General features: G+C 42.1%; 1 protein-coding gene across 9 annotated transcripts in view; it reads right to left on the reverse strand.

The window, feature by feature from the left end:
- CEP192 (centrosomal protein 192) overlaps positions 1–20565 on the reverse strand; it is a 191550-nt gene that overhangs the window by 120905 nt on the left and 50080 nt on the right. For all 9 annotated transcript variants that reach the window (XM_030552694.1, XM_030552698.1, XM_030552696.1 and 6 more), the window contains 6 exons: positions 19629–19986; positions 19096–19260; positions 16146–16210; positions 15847–16050; positions 14032–14158; positions 1391–1521 (listed from right to left, as the gene is read on the reverse strand). In XM_030552694.1, coding sequence (XP_030408554.1) covers positions 1391–1521; positions 14032–14158; positions 15847–16050; positions 16146–16210; positions 19096–19260; positions 19629–19986 — 1050 coding nt within the window. The remainder of the gene's footprint in view (positions 1–1390; positions 1522–14031; positions 14159–15846; positions 16051–16145; positions 16211–19095; positions 19261–19628; positions 19987–20565) is intronic.

The following is a 20565-nucleotide window of genomic DNA, read 5'->3' on the forward strand; positions in this document are numbered from 1 at the left end:
GTTTGTTTTACTTGTAACCTTTCCTCCCTCTATAACTCTTCCTTGCAATCACTTAAACTTACGTTCTTTGTTAATAAATTTATTTTCTTTCATTACAAAGCCATCTCAATGCTGTGTATTAAACCAAATTGTGGGTCTTCAGCCAAATTAACAGGAATGGATGAGAGAAAGAAAATATTCACCTTACTTTGTGCTATCTGCTGACTCACGAGATACATGTTTCAGCTGTGTCCACTTCCACTTGGCTGAATAGCATTTCCTATTAGAATCTTTTCAGAGCAGGAATATTCTAAGATTGATACCCATTCAAAAACCAAGCCATGAGATTGAATGTTTAAGGGTCAGGATGCTTGATCCTGCCTTCCCCCTCCATCAAGAGATTGCAAAAGGACTGGATGCTGATTGAAAGATGAAATGATATTAAAAGGAGATTTGGAAACCAAAATTGTCAGGGACAATTGGGGACGATGAGGATGACTTGTCCCTGTTATGTCAAATTTCTATAGGACTCACAGTAGGAGAAGTAAAGGAAGAGAGGCCTATTTCACCTGTCCTGACCAAGGAAGAAGGAAAGCACTGCCTTGAGGGTATAGACCTAGACCTAGAGTTCCCCTGGAACAATAGATGTTGTTCATTTGGGAGACTAATAGAACCCAGAAGGGAAGTCCCTACTGATCAAAGATATCGCTCACTACCAAATCATGCAGCTCCCACTCATGATCAATAGTGAAATGCCTACTGAAAGCATCCGCCAACACATTCTGAACTCTCGGAAGGTAAGCTGCCAACAGGGTGATTCAATTCCTTATACACCAATTCCATCAGGTGACCGTTTCTATGTACGGGGTGGGGGGGGAGAGGGGAATAGATCTTGCCTCACCAGATTAAAAGGTAAGAGCCCTGAGATTAGCAAATCCAACATTAGCTATTTTCAAGATCAAACTTATTTTGGTTTTGTACTGCCAAATGCCAAAAAACAGCTTTGCTGAGTTGCTAATGACCAAAGTTCTTTAGAAAGTGTGTCTGAGGCAAGACATGCCTTTTAATTTTAACACTCAAGCTCTAGATAGTGGAGACTAAAGACTTTCCCCATCTGACACAGGTAGACAGCAGTGAGTCATACTAACAAGCCTCACAGACAGTTGGGGCATGGGAGAGAAATAAGATGGTGATCAAGAGGCAGCTTCTTTAGTATGAAAGGATCCTAAACAGAGTCAGAGATTGTGCTGCTCTAGAGAAGATAAGCATCATTTGACATGATCTACTTTACAGAAGGAAAAAAAGCAATGGCTCATTGTGAAAGTTCACATTTGATATCTTATTAATAGTCACAGCTCAGATGAATTATGAGTTTTCCCTATATTTTTACATTATAAATACATGGAGATACCTCTATTTTACTTTCAGTAGCAGTTTGCGTATTTATGCCTTTACTTATTCCTGCTGTAGTCTCCATTTCATCGACAGTGAACGTGTCTGACACAGAGTCTGGATATTCCCTTGCATGTACTTTTATGACTTCTATAAAAACAGAGAAAAAGAGGATAAGTAGTAGTTACTGATAAACAGATTTTTAAATACCCATTTTCTTGGGATGTATACATCCCACCCTTCAAGTTCTGCTGAAAGTAGTGATCATTAGGACCACATGTCCTCCTTTGAAAATCCAAACAGTGAGGCCACAGCCTTTTACAAACTCCAGCTTCATTTGGGAGGGTGGGGGGGGGGAAGGACACCTGATGAGATGATTAAATCCTGGGTCCCCCCTCTGCCTACAATGTACCAGGGCCAGAACTCTGCTGCTCACTTTTCCACCTCCTCAAAAGGGAAAGGCAAGGAACCCCAGCTTCCTGAGGGGGGCTAGAAAAGCATTACTTCCACAGCATTTATCAAATTTATTTTTTCTCTCACCCATCTACCACTCCTCCCATAGCATCAACCCTTCCTCCCACCAGCATTAATCCAGAGCCTACATCCACCCTACTCTTCTGCCTTCTCCTCACCTTTGGAGCCATTTGTCCCAACCCTGCCCTTCCCTCCATCCCCATCCTGTCCCCCTGCCACACCCATTCCCACCAGAACTTCCACCCGTACAGTGCCACCATCCCTAGCTTCACACTCATCCCTCTACACTTCTCTTGCAGTTATCTGTCTGGTCATGTGTGTATTGTATGACATACAATAGATACTTATTTGCACACCAAGCCAGATACCAGGCATAAGATTGCAAAATCTATACGGAAACCTATAGGAAAATAATCAGCACAAGGGTATCCTTTTTATGGCTAAGATCAAAAGGATTGGTCTGGTCTATCAGATAACACAAGAAAACACCACTTCCTTCACCTAGGAAACAAGCTGACAGTGGGACACAGATTATCCTACAAGCTCTTGGAATGCACTGGGAAAAAAAATTATTTCAGAAGGTGTAGAAAGCAATTAAGTAGGGAGGCTGTTTTAGATTTGATTCTGACAAATAGGAGGAACTGGTTGAGAATATGAAAGTGGAAGACAGCTTGGGTCAAAGTGATCATGAAATGAGAGAGTTCATGATTCTAAGAAACGGTAAGAAGGAAAACAGAAAAATACAGATAATGGATTTCAAGAAGGCAGACTTCAGCAAACTCGGGGAGTTGGTAGGTAAGACCCCATGAAAAGCAAGTCTAAGGGGAAACACAGCTCAAGAGAGATGGCAGTTTTTCAGAGAGACATTATTAACGGCACAAGAGCAAACTATCCCACTGTCTACGAAAGATAGGAAGTATGGCAAGAGACCACCCTGGCTTAACCAGGAGATCTTCAATCTGAAACTCAAAAGAAAGTCAAACAGAAAGTGGAAGCTACATCAAATTACGAAGGATGAATATAAACAAACACCACATGTATGAAGGAACAAAATTAGAAAGGCCAAGGCAAAAAATGAGATTAAATTTGCTAAAGACAAAGGGTAACAAGAAAACATTCTAGAAACAGCAAGAGGAAAACCAAGGACAGGGCAGGCCATTTACTCAATGGGAAGAGGAAAAAAAACAGAAAATGTGGAAATGGCAGAAATGCTAAATGACTTTTTTGTTTCAGTTTTCACCAAAAGGTTAGTAACCTACTTAACGCTAGTGAAAATGAGGTAGGATCTGAGGCTAAAATAAGGAAAGAACAAGTTAAAAATTACCTAGACAAGTTAGATGTCTTCAAGTCAGCAAGGCCTGATGAAATACATCCTTGTATACTCAAGGCGCTGATTGAGGAGATTATCTGAGACATTAGCAATTATCTTCAAAAACGCATGGAGTACAGAAGAGATTCTAGAGGACTGGAAGAGGGCAAATGCAGTGCCTATCTATCATAAGAGGAATACTGACAACCCAGGGAATTACAGACCAGTCAACTTAACTTCAGTACTCCCCAGAAAGATAATGGAGCAAATAATCAAGCAATCAATTGGCAAACACCTAAAGATAAGAAGATAAGTAACAGTCAACATGGATTTATCAAGAAAAAATGTCAAATCAACCCTAGTAGCTTTTTTTGACAGAGTAACAAGCCTTTTAGATGGCAGGGAAGTGGTAGATGAGGTATATCTTGACTTTAGTAAGGCTTTTGATACTGTCTTGCATGACCTTCTCATAAACTAGGGAAATATAGCCTAGATGGAGCTACTATAAAAGTGGGTGCATAACTGGTTGGAAAACCATTTCCAGAGAGTAGTTATCAGTGGTTCACACTCAAGCTAGAAGGACATATCAAGTGCAGTCCCACTGGGAACAGGCCTGGTTCTGTTCAATATCTTAATAAATGATTCAGATAATGGCATAGAGAGTATATTTATCAAGTTTGCGGACAATACCAAGCGGGGAGGGGTTGCAAGTGCTTTGGAAGATAGCATTAAAATTCAAAATGATCTGGACAAATTAAAGAAATGGTCTGAAGTAAATAGGATGAAATTTACTAAGGAGAAATGCAAAGTACTTCACTTAGGAAGGAACAGTCCATTGCACACATACAAAATGGGAAACGACTGCCTACAAAGGATCACTGCGGAAAGGGATCTGGGGGGGCCATACTACACCACAAGCTAAATATGAGTCAACTGTTGCAAACTAAGCAAATATCGTTCTGGGATGTATTAGCAGGACTGTTGTAAGCAAGACAAGAGAAGTAATTCTTTTGCTCTACTCTGTGCTGATAAAGCCTCAACAAGAGTGTTGTGTCCAGTTCCGGGTGCCACAATTCAGGAAAGACGTGGAAAAATTGGACAGAGCCCAGAGGAGAGCAACAAAAAAAATTAAAGGTCTAGAAAACATGACATATGAGGAAAGACTGAAAAAAAAAAAAAGGGTTTAGTCTGGAGAAGAGAAGACTGAGGACACGATAACAGTTTTCAAGTATATAAAAGGTTGTTACAAGACAGAGGGTGAAAAATAGTTCGTTAACTTCTGAAGACAGAGCAAGAAGCAATGGTCTTATATTGCAGCAGCAAGCGTTAGCTGGAACATTAGGAAAAGCTTCCTAACTGTAAGAGCAGTTAAGAAGTGGAACAAAATTGCCTAGGGAGGTTGTAGGATCTCCGTCACTGGGGGTTTTTTAAGAACAGGTTAGACAAACACCTGTCAGGAATGGTCTAGTTATTATGTAGTCCTGCTTTCAGTGCAGGGAGTCGGACTAGATGACCTATTGAGGTCCCTTCCAGTCCTACTTTTCTGATTCTATGCCTTGTTTCATAAAACAAGGGATATCACAGCCTGCCTGGCTGGAAAGCACTGGTGAGCAATACTCAACAACAAGATACTCTCAGGTCTAAAAGTCATTTTACATGTAACCCTTTGTTTCCAATACTTCTACTTACCATCACAGGAATCTCTATACTTTGTTAATAAGCTTATTTGTTTTCACTACAAATATATCAAAGTCTTATGTGTTTAATGGAGTTGTGATTTGAGGTCTACCTTGTAAGCTTTTACTGCTTCTTTGGGAGCAGTGAATTGGTAAATATTGAGAGTATCCCATGGAATAGGGGCCAGACACTCTAGGGAGACACTTGGAGAGCTTGGTGGATGGAGTGTGCCTATCACTAACCTGGGGGGGGAAGGGATGGGGGGGAGAGAGAGCGCACGAGAGCGCGCGCACAAGTGCATGGCCTGCATAGACCTAGGGGGGTGCTTGTGTTGCCTGTGGCCGGCGACAAGATGCCTCACAACCCTAGATACTCCAAGCAAGCATCACACATTTCCCCCACCCTCCCCCAAGATCAGGCTGTGGCGAGGGTGTTGAGCTTCTCTTCGAGTCCCGCCACTTCCAATCCAAAAATCAACAACTCCCCGCCGCTACTTCTTTCCCTTCTCATTCTTTCTCCTCTTTTGAAAAAGTACCACTTTTCTCTCCTCTCACCCTCCATGTTGCTCTCACCTACCATCCATCCAACTTTTCCACATCATCCTTCCTCTGATTGGAGAGGAAGAGAGAGCCAAGTGTCAATCTCCCACAGTAACCCTCAGGAACACCAACTTCCATTCGACCTCCTTAGCTACTCCCTTCCTCACCCTCAACTCTTCATTTGACCTGCAATCCTCCCTTATTCAATTCTCACACTCACTAAGAGGGCTGTTCACTTTGCTGGTTCTTCACGAACCACTGTGTTCTCTCGCTGCTACAGAATTTACCCTATCTATCACTTGGTCTCATTCAGCAATGCTCAACCCCTCTTCACAACCTGTCACTCAGCTTTTCCATGATTTCCCATCCACCAGTATTGATTACTTCCTTGTGTCTGCTCTCAGCTCTCTCCTTCCTTAACAGGATTGTTGAGTCTCTGCGTGCTTCACTCCTCTACCCTTGACTCTTTCCCCTCTCTCCCATCACAAGATGCAAACCTGCCAACTCCCCAATCTTGGCTCACTCCCAGCATCTTCCTATGACCCTGCTCTCTCACTGCAGAGCATCCCAACATCCTGCTGACTTGCACTAAAAATTTGTTCTCTTCTCCTTCAGTTCTGCTATCTTCCTTGCTAAACAACTATTTCTCCAATTTAATTGAATCTCATTACACAATACCAGTCTGGCACAGAGGCCCACTGGCGCCAACTGGCAAGGGTTCACTGTTCTATAGAAGCAACTCCTATCTCAGACCTGACAAACTCACTACACCCAAAGGACCACTTTCATAGTATTCATCCATAAAGGGCAGCATGTGAGTTCTCTACTGAAGTCTTGTAACTTACTGATACTCATCATTGTGAGATGCGTATACAGGCAATATTTAAGGAATAAGGTAACTATGTTGAAAGTTATGTCCTATGATCTTGGAGTTAAAGTAAGTCATCAGGGAATAATGTGTCTTGTTGAGGGCCCATTCAGGTAGGAGGGAGTTGAGCCTCCCTGACTAGCTGATTACATAATATGTTGTTCAATTGTTTAGCTTTTCACCAATCCAGAAAAGTCAATGGAAAACCACCAAAGAAACCATAAAGAAATGAAAATGACATGGAATGATATGACAACAAGGGAATTGCCCTGTCTGTGAATGAAGAGAGAATACTGATTCAGTATATCATAGGGTGAAGACCGACCCCCTGGATCCACTCATTGAGAAGGTATCTTGCTAAAGCCAGGGTGCTTCATGAAAGAAGCAGTGCTCCTAGCTCCTTTGAGCTAGCAAATGTTGCAAAAGACTGAACTTTGGGGGTGAGAATCTACTTTATTAGATAAGAAAGGTAACTATTAATAAAGTATAGGCCCTAGTTTTATGATTTTGTTTTGTACATAACTGTTTCACACTTGCTTCCACTCGAATCTCTACTCTCTCTCAAGTAACTGTCCTTTTGTTTTACTATAATTGAACTCAAGTGGTGTTAGAGACACAGCAGCACTGGACTAAAGTAAAATTGGGATGCATGGCTCCTTTGGGAATGGAAGATCTGGGATTTCTGTGGCTATCCAGTGATCGGGGCCGAATATCAGAGGGGGACACTAAAGTAGCATCCACAAGGGTGCATCTATTGTTAATCTGCAGGGTAAAGGCAGGGCTGGCATAGCCCAGAGAAGAGTGCTTGAGTGGCTGACAGTCTGCTTATGTTAGGGAGGTAACACCTAACAATGTAGGCAGGCAGCAACAAAGTCAATCACACTCTTGGATACCCTGAGAAACAGCACAACCCGCCACCTTTTGATTCCCTCTTCAGACCCTCTACTCCTCCTGCTTGCACTCTCTCCCCTAACAGGATCTCACATGTATCTTCCAAAAGAAAACTGAAAAATCATCCCCCTTCACACACACCCTCCTCAGCTTGCCTTCCCTTCTCCTATAACTCTCTGTTCTCCCATCACGGATGCACAAGTCAGTCTGCTCTTCTACCCTAACCCCTTCAATTGCTGCAGTGATCCCATCTCATCTCTTGATCTCCCTTGTGCCTACTCTCATCCTCTCCCTTACTCTTCTCCTTAAGCTCTTGTTTTTCTCTGACTCTTTCCCCTCATAAGACAGGCATATTCTAGTCTGTCTCATCTTCAAAACCCACCTTGGACTCCACTTGCCTCTCCAACTACCACCACATCTTCCTTTGATATCCAAGCTCACTGAACGCGCACTCTACAACCACTATCTGAAGCTGCTCTCCTGCAGCAATCCAGCCTCCACCTCCTGCACTCCACAGAAACCCCTTGCCAAAAATCACTAATGACCTCTTCCCAGCTAAAGCTCAGAATCAGTTCTTCATCCTCACTGACCTCTCAGCTGTCTCCAATGCCACTAATCATACTCTTCTTGAAATCTTTGTCCTCTCCTGGTTCTCCCTCTCTTCAATCACTCCTTAGCATGTGCTTTGGATGACCCTTCTCATGCTCCATCTTTTTTTTGCAAGTTTCTCAGGGCTCTGTCCTTGGTCACCTTCTCTTCTCCCTCTACACCTTACCTTTGAGTAATATTTGCAACCACAAGTTCAATTACCATTTCTGTGTGGACAATTCACTGATCTGCGTCACTGCTTCAGATCTGTCATCTTCTGCACAATATCAATTCTTGGCCCCTCAGGGTATGTCTACACTACGAAATTAGGTCAAATTTATAGAAGTTGGTTTTTTAGAAATCGTTTTTATACAGTCAATTGTGTGTCCCCCCACACAAAATGCTTTAAGTGCATTAAGACGGCAGACTGCGTCCACAGTACCGAGGCTAGCGTTAACTTCTGGAACATTGTACTGTGGGTAGCTGTGAGTTGCTACAGTCTCCACTGCCCATTGAGATTCTGCATTGAGATCCCAGTGCCTGATGGGGCAAAAACAGTGTCATGGGTGGTTCTGGGTACATGTTGTCAGGCCCCCCTGTCCCTCTCTTCCCTCCATGAAAGCAATGGCAGACAATCATTTCATGCCTTTTTTCGTGGGTTACCTGAGCAGACGCCATACCACGGCAAGCATAGAACCTGCTCAGCTCACCATCACCGTACATCTCCTGGGTGCTGGCAGACGGACTGCATTGCTACACAGCAGCAGCTCATTGCCTTTTGGCAGCAGACGGTGCATTACGATTGGTAGCCATCACCGTCATATTCCTGGGTGCTCTTTTAGCCAACTTCGGTGAGAACGGTCAGGGGCACCTGGGCAGACATGGGAGTGACTCAGCCAGGTCATTCCCATCTTCTGCCGAGCACCCAGGAGATGACCGTGGCTAGCACTCATACTGCACCATCTTCTGGCGAGCTTCCAGGAGATGATGATGGCTAGCAATCATAATGCAGCATCTTCTGCCGAGCACCCAGGAGCTGACGATGGCTTGCAGTCGTACTGCACCGTCTGCTGCCAGGCTAAGATGTAAAAGGTAGATGGATCAAAACAAGAAATTGACCAGATTTGTTGTGTGAAACCAATGGCCTGCTAAATCCAGGGTTTTGAGTTCAATCCTTGAGGGGGTCACTCTGTGCGACAGTTGTTTGTGTTTCTCCTTGATGCAAAGCCACCTCTTCTGTTGATTTTAATTCCCTGTAAGCCATGTCATCAGTCACCCCTCCCTATGTCAGAGCAACAGCTGACAATTGTTTTGCGCAAAACCAGGCGAGGAGGCGACGGCAGCATGGTGATGAGAGGGACATGGTCATAGACTTCTCACAAAGTACAGGCCAGGCAATGTGCCCCAGCAATGTGCACAACATGCTGATGAACTCTGCATGAGCTCTGCAAACACACTGGCCAAACAGGAAATGAAATTCAAAAGTTTGCAGGCCTTCTTCTGTCTACCTGGCCAGTGCATCTGAGTTGAGAACGCTGTCCAGAGCAGTCACAATGGAGCACTCTGCGAAAGCTCCCGGAGGCCAATACCGCCGAAGTGCGTCCACACTACCCCAAATTTGACTCAGCAAGGCCGATTTCAGCACTCATCCCCTCGGAGGCGGAGTAAAGAAATCGATTTAAAGAGCCCTTTAAGTTAAAAAAAAAAAAAAAAGGGGCTTCATCGTGTGGATGGGCCCAGGCTTAAACCGAGGTAACGCTGCTAAATTTGACCTAAAATCATATTGTAGACCAGGCCTCAGACATCTCCTCATGGATTCCTAGCTGTCAGTCTGAGCTCAACATGAATAAAACTTAGCTCCTAATCTCGTCCCCAAAGCCCTCCCTGTTACCTATTTTCTCTATCATTGTGGACACCATCATCATCCTGCCTATTACTCAGACATTGCCATCTTCAACTGACTTCTCTCTAGGTCCTGTGTCCTGTCTGTATCTTGCCAATTCTGTGTAAAATCCTTTAGACATGGCCTTCCCTATCTACACAGCTAAAAAGCTCTTATCCAAATTCTTATCTTGCATCTTGATTACTGCAATGTCCTTGTCCATGAACATGACAAATAAATTCTTACCCATCTCATATCCATTCAGAATACTGCAGCAAAGATCATTTTCCTAACTTGGTGCTTTGACCATTTCACCCCTCTTTTGAATCCCTCCACTCCCTTTCCCCATTTCTATATCACATGAAACATAAGCTACTTGTAATCAATTTCTAGGCCTTTCACAGTCAATCCCCACCGCACCTCTCATCTCATTCGCTATCAAACCGTCAGTGTTCGCTTCTGATCAGTCCATGATGCAGCCTCCTACAAACAAGCAACTTCCTGCTTTCTCCCATGCTACCCCACACACTTGGAGGCACATCCTATAAACATCCACAAAGCTACATTATCTACCTTCAAATCCCTTCTCAAACCTCTGCTCTAAGAATACAAGTTTTTTAAACCCTTCTATTAGCTAACAGCTCAAAGGCAGTTACTTGGTTTCCAAGTCTGTATCCCAAAAGGTGCTGGTTCACAAAAAGAGAATTCAAAAATGTCTCTTCAGAGAACTAAGTAGTAAAGATGGAAGAACCATGCACTCGAGAGAGACTGGTACAGCTCCGACTGAACAGCCAATATTAGGACATGCTTGAAACAGCATTGAAAGACAACCAAACTGAGTAAAACCCCAAATGAAAGGAACTATGGAAACCAACAGAACCTTTGCAATAAAAACTTGCACTTCAAAAATTTTTTGTTGAAGGCTTTTAACTCTGCAAAAGAATTATCTTGAACTTCCTAAGGTGACTCAAAGCCTAACTTCAAATCACTGTGCATGCCACTACAGTGGTTTTGGATCAAAGCATAGAAAAAATTGCTTGTAAAAGCAAAGTCATCTGGTAGAACTGGCAGCCAGACTGGAGGCATTGAAACCATGACAAGCAGAAAATTAAAAAAGACATTCAAGTTAAAAGCTATTAATGTACCATGAGCTTTGTCTTATCAGATCTTCCAGATGTTCCTTTAACCTAGAAGTATCGCCACAAAAGCACACTAAAAATCCTGCTACTGTCCTGGAGAAAAGGCAGGTTGGTTTTAGGCCTTGCATTTGAAAAGAGTGGGATTTTTAGCTGCCTTTTCCTGTTGTTGAAGAGCCTTCTGGGAAGTAGCCAGTTGGGGCTTCAATCATTTTCTGTATTGATGTTTAAGGAAGTGTTGACATCTGACTCAAAAGTCCTTTGATAGAGAAGGCGTGTATCACAACTTCCTCTCCTGCCATCAAGAAGAAAGGAGGAAAAAGAGGGCACAACCTGCCTCACTAACTCCTGAAAAGTCAGAGGCTCAGATTCATGGTATACATCATTTTAGTTCATTTCAACACAATCTCTCACTTAACAAAATTAAAAGCAAAACCCACACACGGCCAGTGGTCCACCAAGTCCGTTGTTCTGTTTGACAGTGATCAGTACCAACTGCATCAGTAGAAGGTGCAAGAAATCACATAGTGAGAAATTACAATACTCATAGAGGAAGTCTCCTTCTATCTTCCATTGGAGATAGGCTTATAATTGAGGCTTAAGTATTTATATCCCTTCCAAAAGCAGGAAATAGCGAGTAAAAACTTTTCTGTGACATGGGAAATAAAGTCCTGGGCAGAGAAGATTAACTTTCAAGACAGTTCACATAAAGGATCCAAAAAAGAGGGAGTTCAAGTCCTCCTCCTAGTTCTCTATACTGTACCTGTAGAACTTGAAAAAAGAACTTGATTCAATCTGGCAACACCTTTTTTGTGTTGGAGCTGCAGTTCTTCAGGGAAGGATGGGGCCGCAACATACCAGTCCAACTGAGCCCTGTACCAGTGCTGGCTGGCAGGGAACAGGCAGGGCATAATTCACCCATTGTAGAGTCTGTAAGTGCTGTTTCACAAAGGGAACACCACTTGAACTTAAGCCAGGTGTTTGCAGGACAGCTCTGCCATGCCTGAGTGAACACAGAAGAGTCCAGCAGGGAGGTGCTGCAGCAGAAGATCCAGCTGGTTGTAAAACCATGCTACTATTTATCCAGTCCAGAAAAGGAGGCGGAGAAGGAAGATTTTAAAATCGCAACTTCATGAAACAAATAAAAATAAAAATTTTAAAACAAAATGGTCAGGAGAAACTGACCAACTTGTTCCACTGCCAGAAGCAGAAAATCTGGTGCCCTAAACTGAAGGGCAGAATTTAGTCCTGAAGCCTCCAGCAACAACACTGGACTACAATTCCACAGGTCACAGCACTAGCACAATGAATGAATGAGGAGAGAAGCTGTGCAACAGAAAGTAAGTGTCACTGAAAAAAGAAAACTGATGAAGGTTTTAGATTAGTGAATCGTATTATTTCTCGCGTTCACTTGCGGACAGCTCATAGTATAAGGCATTGTGGATTAAGAGGAAATCAGAGTTGCTTGAGCGTAGAAATATTAATGTATGGTACTTAATCTATTTCAAATCCTAAACAGCGAGTAACAGAGTGTGTTGTCATAAAGTAGGCCTAATTGCTACAAAGGTTACTTCATTATAACACACACTAAATCCCCATCAGGGCACTTGAAAGAAGTCAGTGATGGGTTTCTGAACCTGGTAATTTAGGGAAATTGAAATTTATTAATTCCAACTGGTGGAGACTAAATGTGTACTTTTGCCAGTTTTCCCCTCAAACAGCCCTCCTATATGAGATACAGAATTAGTTTAGAATAGTTGATAGCTCTCCAAGATGGCAGCCAGAGCTGTCACTTGATGGCACTGGGGGCCACAGTTCTTGTTGCATAGAGCATGACATCTTTAGAACCATCATCAAAAAAATTCATGTTGCAGAAAAAAGTCTGATATTCGATCTTCTCATTGGTGCACCCGTCTGTGGGTTTTGAGGTCAATGCACCAGAACAGAGGCCCTATTTGTGGACCTCCCAAAGTTTATTATAGCCAGCATTGCTTTGAGAAAGGCATAGGATGCTTTAAAGTCCTCTTATAGTGCGCTCTTGATCTTTTGGTCAGAGGTTCTTTGGGTTACTAACTGCTGCAGGGGAGATTGCTATGTCTTGTCAATGACAAAAACAGATGCCACCAACAACATGCAGTTTATTCCTGGACGCGTTCAAATTTCAGAGCTTCTTGGCAGTCTCTTTCCTTCACTTAGAATTTTCCTCTCTTCTTGTAAGACTTATTCCAATGAGGCATGAAAGGGAATAATAAAGTCTACAATAGTTTTAAAATAGGAGACACTTTTCTTTAGTTTTGATTCACTTTCATGATGATTTCAATAGCTACTATGATTCTCCTGGTCATTTTCTCAATCAATTTCAGAGAGCGTGGGTGTGTTGTTTATTGGGTTCCTCACCATTATGGCGTGATTCCAAAAGGAGACATGTTTTTGGAGAGGAGACATGTTTTTGGCTGACGTGCTGCTCCTGGGGAAAGAGGCTGGATAGGGAAGTATTAAGAGGAAGTTTGAGTGCTGGACCCTGACAAGGAAGTAGGTATGAAACATTTAAGATTCTGAGGCTTTTCCTCCCCTAAGCTAGAAAAGCATACGTCTCTGGGACCTTAATTCTGCAACGAGGAGGGAACCAGAGGATGCTTGACTCCCCTCTCCACTCCCCAGGCAACAATTATATATTTTATTCGATAAGTGAACTATGGGATTTTTTCCTTTAAGAGGGATGTCCAGACTAGGGTCAGAGAAATGTTCAATCCCAACAACATTTACCCTCTACTCAGAAACAAAAGCTTGTTTTTCCCATCACTTCAAAACAATTCAATAAAATAAATTACTGAACATTCTAGGTTATGACCCTCACCCTTGCCTTGCCCACCCAATGTCTACTGTCTCTCCAGGTAGGGACCTAGTCTTGTGTTCTTGTACAAGAGTAAACCTGTAGAAGATGTTGCATAAATAGTATTTAACTAGTAACAAGCTAAATAAATGTTAAGTGTCCCAAAGTGATCCACAAGACTTGAAAATGTAATTTCCTGCAATTTTCCAGTGTTCCTGACAGGTGCTGAGATGGCCAGAACAATTCAAGTCTCTCTCCAGCACTAAGACCTCATGCAGTCCTCAAAGATTTTGTGTTCTTTAGACTTAGAAAATAACTACTGGTGAAAAAATTTTCAGTGATTGCCCCCTTTAAGAGTTTATTCATAATATTCTTCACAAATTCTAATTTTAGTGGTTAGGAATATTCACATATAGCTAACAGTTCACAAATTGATCCTGCTACTTTACCCATTTTATAGTACCTGGAAAAAACGTATCAGAAATTTGTGAACGCTCTTGCTCAGAGTTGCCTCTTGATGCATCAGACTGCCTTAACAAAGCTACAGGTTGCCTTTTCTCTGGAGATGTAATATGATAACCAAAAGATGGCTGTAAAAAATAAGTCAGTTAGTGATTTTTTCCTCAAGTAGTTTTATAACATCCTAAAAATTGTCTGTAGAGAGTTTAGATAGCACATACAAAAAAACATACGTAACTGTTTTCATTGTTAAAACATTTTTGTTTAGTTGAACAGATTTTTCTCACTCTATCACGTAAGAGGTTAATCTCCACAGATCACCAATGATCCTCCTGTATCTGGCCTACTTTTACTATATACTATAGCCCAGGGGTGGGCAATAATTGTTGCAGGAGGGCCACTCCACAAATTTTGGTAAGTCGTCACAGGCTGCACATTTCTACTATATTAATGGAGGGGGTGCAGGGTCTGGGAGGGAGTTTGGGTGCAGGAGGGAGCTCCAGGCTGGTACACAGTGTTGGGGTGCTGGAGAGGGTGAGAGGTGTGAGTTCTGCGAGTTTGGTGCAGGAGGGGGGTCTGGGCTGGGGATTGGGGTGCAGGAAGGGGTGCAGTGTCTGGGAGGGAGTTTGGGTGCAGGAGGGCGTTCTGACCTGGGGGAGGGATGCAGGAGAGGGTGCAAGGTGTAGGCTCTGTCTGGAAGGCGCTTACCACAGGCAGCTTCTGGCTGGCAGCAGAGCAGGGTTAAGGCAGTCTGCCTGCATGCCATGGCCCCACGCCACACCCAGAAGCAGCTGTGGCCGGCTGCTGCTTGCACACCTCTTGGGGGGGAGGGGGACAGCAGGTGTCTGTGCACCACCCACGCCTGCAAGCACTGGCCCCCGCAGCTCCCATTGGCTGTTTTCTGGCCAATGGAAGCTTTGAGGACAGTGCTGGGTGCAGCGGCAGTGCACAGGGCCACCTCCCCAACCACCACGGACGCGTAGAGATGGGCCAGCAGCAGCTGGCCACTTCCAGAAGCAGTGTGAGGCCACAGCAGGCAGGCAGCCTGTCTGAGCGCCCCGCTGTGCAGAGAGACTTTTAGCAGCCTGGACTCTGAGATTGCGAGGAGGAAGAGGAGACCAGACAGAAATGTTAGATGGGCTGAATCCAGCCCGAGGGCCGTATTCTGCGCACCCCTGCTATAGCCCAATGTACAATATTACTTCATCAAAAGGTGGCATTTGAAACCTACTGTTAGTCAAAGTGGCCCCTTAAATAACACAAGGCATGCCCTATACCCGCTCTCTAATAATTCTCAGCCTGAGAACAAAACTAATCCAATATCTCACATGCTAGAACAGAGAATTATTGGTAACTAGATTAGTCTAGAACAGGGGTAGGCAACCTATAGCACGCGTGCCAAAGGCAGCACATGAGCTGATTTTCGGTGGTACTCACGCTGCCCGGGTCTTGGCCACTGATCCAGGGGCTCTGCATTTTAAGTTAATTTTAAATGAAGCTTTTTAAATATCTTAAAAACCTTATTTACTTTATGTACAACAATAGTTTAGTTATATATGATAGACTTATAGAAAGAGACCTTCTAAAAACGTTAACATATATTACTGGAACGCAAAACTTTAAATTAGAGTGACTAAATGAAGACTTGGCACACCACCTCAGAAATCTTCTAGACCAGGGGTCAGCAACCTAAGACTCTTCTGGAAGCATTAGTTACAAATGAAATAGAAGAACAGAGTTCCAGCTATGTTCCTCTTATCCTTTTCTTCTTTGCACTGAAGTCCAGTTCTTTGCATTAAAATGTTAATCAGCCACCTACCCTTCTCACATCACTGCCTCCGCCAAGACAGCCAAGAGCTTCCGATCTCTGACCAAAGAACTCCCCCAAAGACAAACGTAAGTAGCTAGCGTCTTTACTAAGATCAGATGTTGTTTGGGATGCCTTCAGCAGGTTATAGCTATTTGCAGATTTCCATGATGTATCCTCTACTTCAGATGTATTGTGTGTGTCTATTTTTTCTTCCTGTGAATGAAAAAATCATTTTGAAAGTTGCACAAAATAAGTGAAATCATCCTTCTGCAGTTCTCAGAAAGTTAACTTTTTATAAAGTCACTAACCTGCAAAAATCTGTGATCTCTCTCAAATTCTTCTTGATCTTGTGCGATCTTAGCTATTGCTTCAGCTTTAAAAAATGAAAATAATTAACTACAACATAGCCATTGATATAAAATTGATTTGAAATTAAAATTTCATAAGTTTGCAGCATTTTTCCAAGTCAATGACAAATTCTTTCTACTAAACTATGTGTAACTATGCATACAAGGCTGCAAGGGCCAGATTTACAAAGGTATATACACATACAAAGATGCAAGTGGGGAATTTACAAAAGCCCCTGCTTTGAATATCTTCGTAAATCTAGCCTCTACTCTTTAGGAATGAAAAAAATTAAGCTTTCATTTTAGATGTAATTTAGTCCTCCTGGCAGTAAAAAAAAGCCAAAACTGTCAATACTTTTTTGGTACAGTGTGTGTAGCAATAGTCTTCAACACTGTAGGGCCTATCTCAAACATAACTCTGAACCCGTTTTTGACTTTCAAACCCATGTATCCTCTATGAAAAATTATCTTCAAAGTTTCAAAATGCCTCCCTCAAATTAAAGCATTTCAGAGTTGTAGTGTACTAGTTTTTGCAACATCCATACACAATAACCAATATGGTAAATGTAACACATCTTTTGTGTTTTAGATGTACATGCTTGAATTGCAACTACATTACTAGCATACACAAAATAATAAATGCTTTGGTCCCTACAATGAGCAGTTGTGATTGAGAACAAAGGTCTATCATAAGGTTGCCATGCAAGCTTACTTGTGTCCTTGTACATGTGCATTATGATACAGTCTTTAATTCTATGATCACACAATGTAGCAACCCTGTTCATTCAGTGTACAGGATGAACTGAGAATGTTACAGGGTTGTGTTGTGAAATAAGACTGTTTTCCACATGACCTTTGACTCATCTGAAGCAGAAGTTGGAAGGTGTTTAGTAAATGAAGGGGTGCACCAGGTCGTATGTGGGGGAAGATGATCTGATGGTTAAGCACTTGAACTGGCAACTAGGATAACTCCTATCCTTGCTCTGCCAAAGACTTTTAAAAATTATTAAGTCACTATAGCAGCTACTCCTGAAAGATTCTGATTAGTTTTGTGTTCCTACAATTCTGCGCACATCACTTGAGATGCCGAGAACCTAGCTTTCAGAAATGCTAAGCACTCAAACCTGGAGTTTATAGGGGCTGCAAATGCTCAGTACCTTTGGAAAATGCATCCACTAGAGCAGTGGTTCTCAAACTTTTGTAGTAGTGACCCCTTTCACACAGCAAGCCTCTGAGTGCAACCCGTCTTATAAATTAAAAACATCTTTTTTATATTTAACGCTATTATAAATGCTGGTGGTGAAGTGAGGTTTGGGGTGGAGGCTGACCACTCGCGACCCCCCCCAGGTAAACCACATGACCCCCTGAGGCATCACAACCATCAGTTTGAGAACCCCTGCCCTAGAGGTCTCAAGTTGTGCACCCAAAGTTAATGAAAGTATACATTTCTGTCCAAGTCTGTTTGCACTTCAGTTCCCAGCTGTAAAATAGGGATATTACTTCTATTATTTACCAAGGTGATGATAAAAAATAAATTGTCTGTGAGGCATTCACTCTGGTGGTGACCAAAAGAAGAAAGCCCATGCAGAAATAAAATATTCCACATTCAGTGCAACGTTTGACTGGCATGTAGTAAATATGACATGGGCCCATACTCTGAATAAGTATGCAGCAGTGAATGGCAGCCTCATTCACTGAGCACCATATATCCCAGCAAGTGAGTGAGGGTTGTGTCCTGTGGAAAAGGACTCATAGAACTAAGACCATCATAATGCAGGTGCGCGCGCGCACGCGCACACACACACACACAGAGAAAGAAATTAAGGTGCATAATACAGAATTAAGGTTTTTTCCTAACTTAGGAATTGACTTTGCAATCTTCACGTATTTAGTATGCAATTAGAATATATACAGCTCAGAAAATGTAGCATTCCATGGAACTACAGATGTTAAAGGAGAGAAAAAACATTTTGCTAGGGAGTTTCCAGAAGTTTTGGGACTCTTCCACATACATTAGGTGATACAGAATTATTATAATAGCCTCTCTGTGGGATTATAGGGTGGTAGTGACTAATTTCCAGAAGCAATTTTGTTCTACACTTCTATACCACTTGGACAGCCAGTTCACTTACACAACAGCAATCAGACATGTCTGTGTGAGACTCATCAGATCCTTTAAACTACAATCCTCACTGGAGGATGGAAGACGACATGGGAAAGAAGCCATTAGCCGTATGTAAGGCTAAGATTTTGTCATGGTTATTTTTAGTAGAGAAGTCATGGACAGTTCATGGGCAATAAACAAGAATTCACGGAAGCTGTGACCTGTCTGTGACTTTTGCTGCTGCAGCTCCATGGTTTCTCTCACCATCGTGGTGGCTGGGAGCACTGGGGTTCTCCCTCCACCCACAGCAGCTGAGAGCTGTAGGGTGACTATATTTCCCAAAGAGAAAATGGGATACCCCAGCTGCTTGCTTGAGACATTCCCCTCTCCCCACGAGGCTGTCACCCATCACTGGAACCCTGAGTACCCCCCACTCAGTAGCCTGTCACCTGTCGCTGGAACTTTGCAGCACCCCAGTCAATTGTCGATGCTGTCGCCGGAACCCTGGCAGGATCCCACTGGCTGTCACCTCCACAGTCCTGCAGCCCCTGGGGCTAAAGCAGAGAATATCACGAAGATCTCTGGAAGTCATGGATTCCGTGGCTTCCATGACCTCAGTGACATAAACATAGCCTTAGCCATATGATCCAGTCTTGGGAAATCCACAGATTCCAGGACCAGAGACTTATACTTGACACTAAAGACTGTGGTAGCACCAATCATTACTATGATCATGTACTGGAAAGAAAGCAGTCTTAATTATATGCAACCAAGTAGTCAGTAGAACAAGAAAAAAAGGTTACTTACATGCAGTTATGAAGTCCTCACTTATTTTATTGTCTGTATGCAGATTTAAGTCTTGCTCTTTATCAAATGAGGTATAATATGCCAGATCAGTCACCCATTTTCCCTCTTCATTTTGATAGACAACACTGTGTGGTGGGTCATCCAGGTCATAAAATGCTGAATTTACTTTAGAGCAAGATACAGGGGTACAAAACAAAGTAGTCTCTTAAATTCTAGCAATTTATTTGCTGGTTAGTTATATTTTCTAACTTGTAATTTATATTAGTTAATGTCACTGAAATAACATTTTTATGAACTGTACGACACGCCACAATTCAAGTTTTACTATGTGACTTAATATATTAAATATCATCAATAAAAAAATGGTATTCAGAATTCAACTAGATATTTCTTCTAGTTAAGTTAGGTTTAGATCTTTTCTTATAAACTTCTGGTATATTTAGGAAAAAGCTTACCTTGCAATTTTAGTTCCCTCACTATACAAACCAATCTTGTGTCATTTGCCCTAATGGGCTATTTTTACAGCAACTAACCTTCTTCTGCATCTTGATATTCATTTGCTCTACCACCAGCAGTTGGAGATAGGTAAGTATCAGCCAGACCAAGTTCACACTCATCAACTAGATTTGTATCAGTCACAGCTGCATTTTCATTGACAGGACTTTGAGGAGCTGTGTCACACACAAATACCCCATCTGTCAAGTGCAATACTTCTTCAGCATCAGATGAAAAGGCATGACACAAGTTAGAGAATTGTGTTCTCTGCTCTAAAATAGCATCGGAGAGATCAACCACAGTCTTATTGACACTCATGTGCTGAAGATATAATGAATCTAGTTTGAATTCAGCAACGCTGATGGAATTTAGTACATCTTCACCATTAATGGCATCCTTAAGAATAAAAAAAAATTAAAGTAGTTCGCACATTATCTGTACACAAACCAAACTAGTAAGTGTTTCTAGTTAGATTTGGCCTTAAGCCATCTTGTCCAGTTTACACAGATTAGATGATTGTTTTAAGTAGCAGCTAAATATAGAATGCACATTTAAACTAAAATTAAAATAATTTGGACTAATTTTTAGTAATTACTTAAATTAGGAACTACTAACATTAACATGCAGTCTTATTAGACTCTCTCTTATGTTATGATACCATTTGATGACGCTGAAGTCATTCTATCACCATTTCCAATTGGATCCACGCTATATTCTTAAGGCTGGCTATAATCGAGTAAAATGAAGACCTCAACATATACTCAAACTTAACTTAATCCCAGCCAAAATACCCAAACTACATTACATACTCTCAACTTGAACAGATTGTATGAGAAACTTACATTACAAGGATGTAATTATTCCCAAACCAAGCATTACAAACACTAGAACTTTATAGTTAGGATTACAAATAACAGAAATCAAAACAAGCCAAACTATGGAAATACATAGTAAGACAGAAACAATATCACCTGT

This window comes from Gopherus evgoodei, chromosome 2 (genome assembly GCF_007399415.2).
Source record: "Gopherus evgoodei ecotype Sinaloan lineage chromosome 2, rGopEvg1_v1.p, whole genome shotgun sequence".
Taxonomy (NCBI): domain Eukaryota; kingdom Metazoa; phylum Chordata; order Testudines; family Testudinidae; genus Gopherus; species Gopherus evgoodei.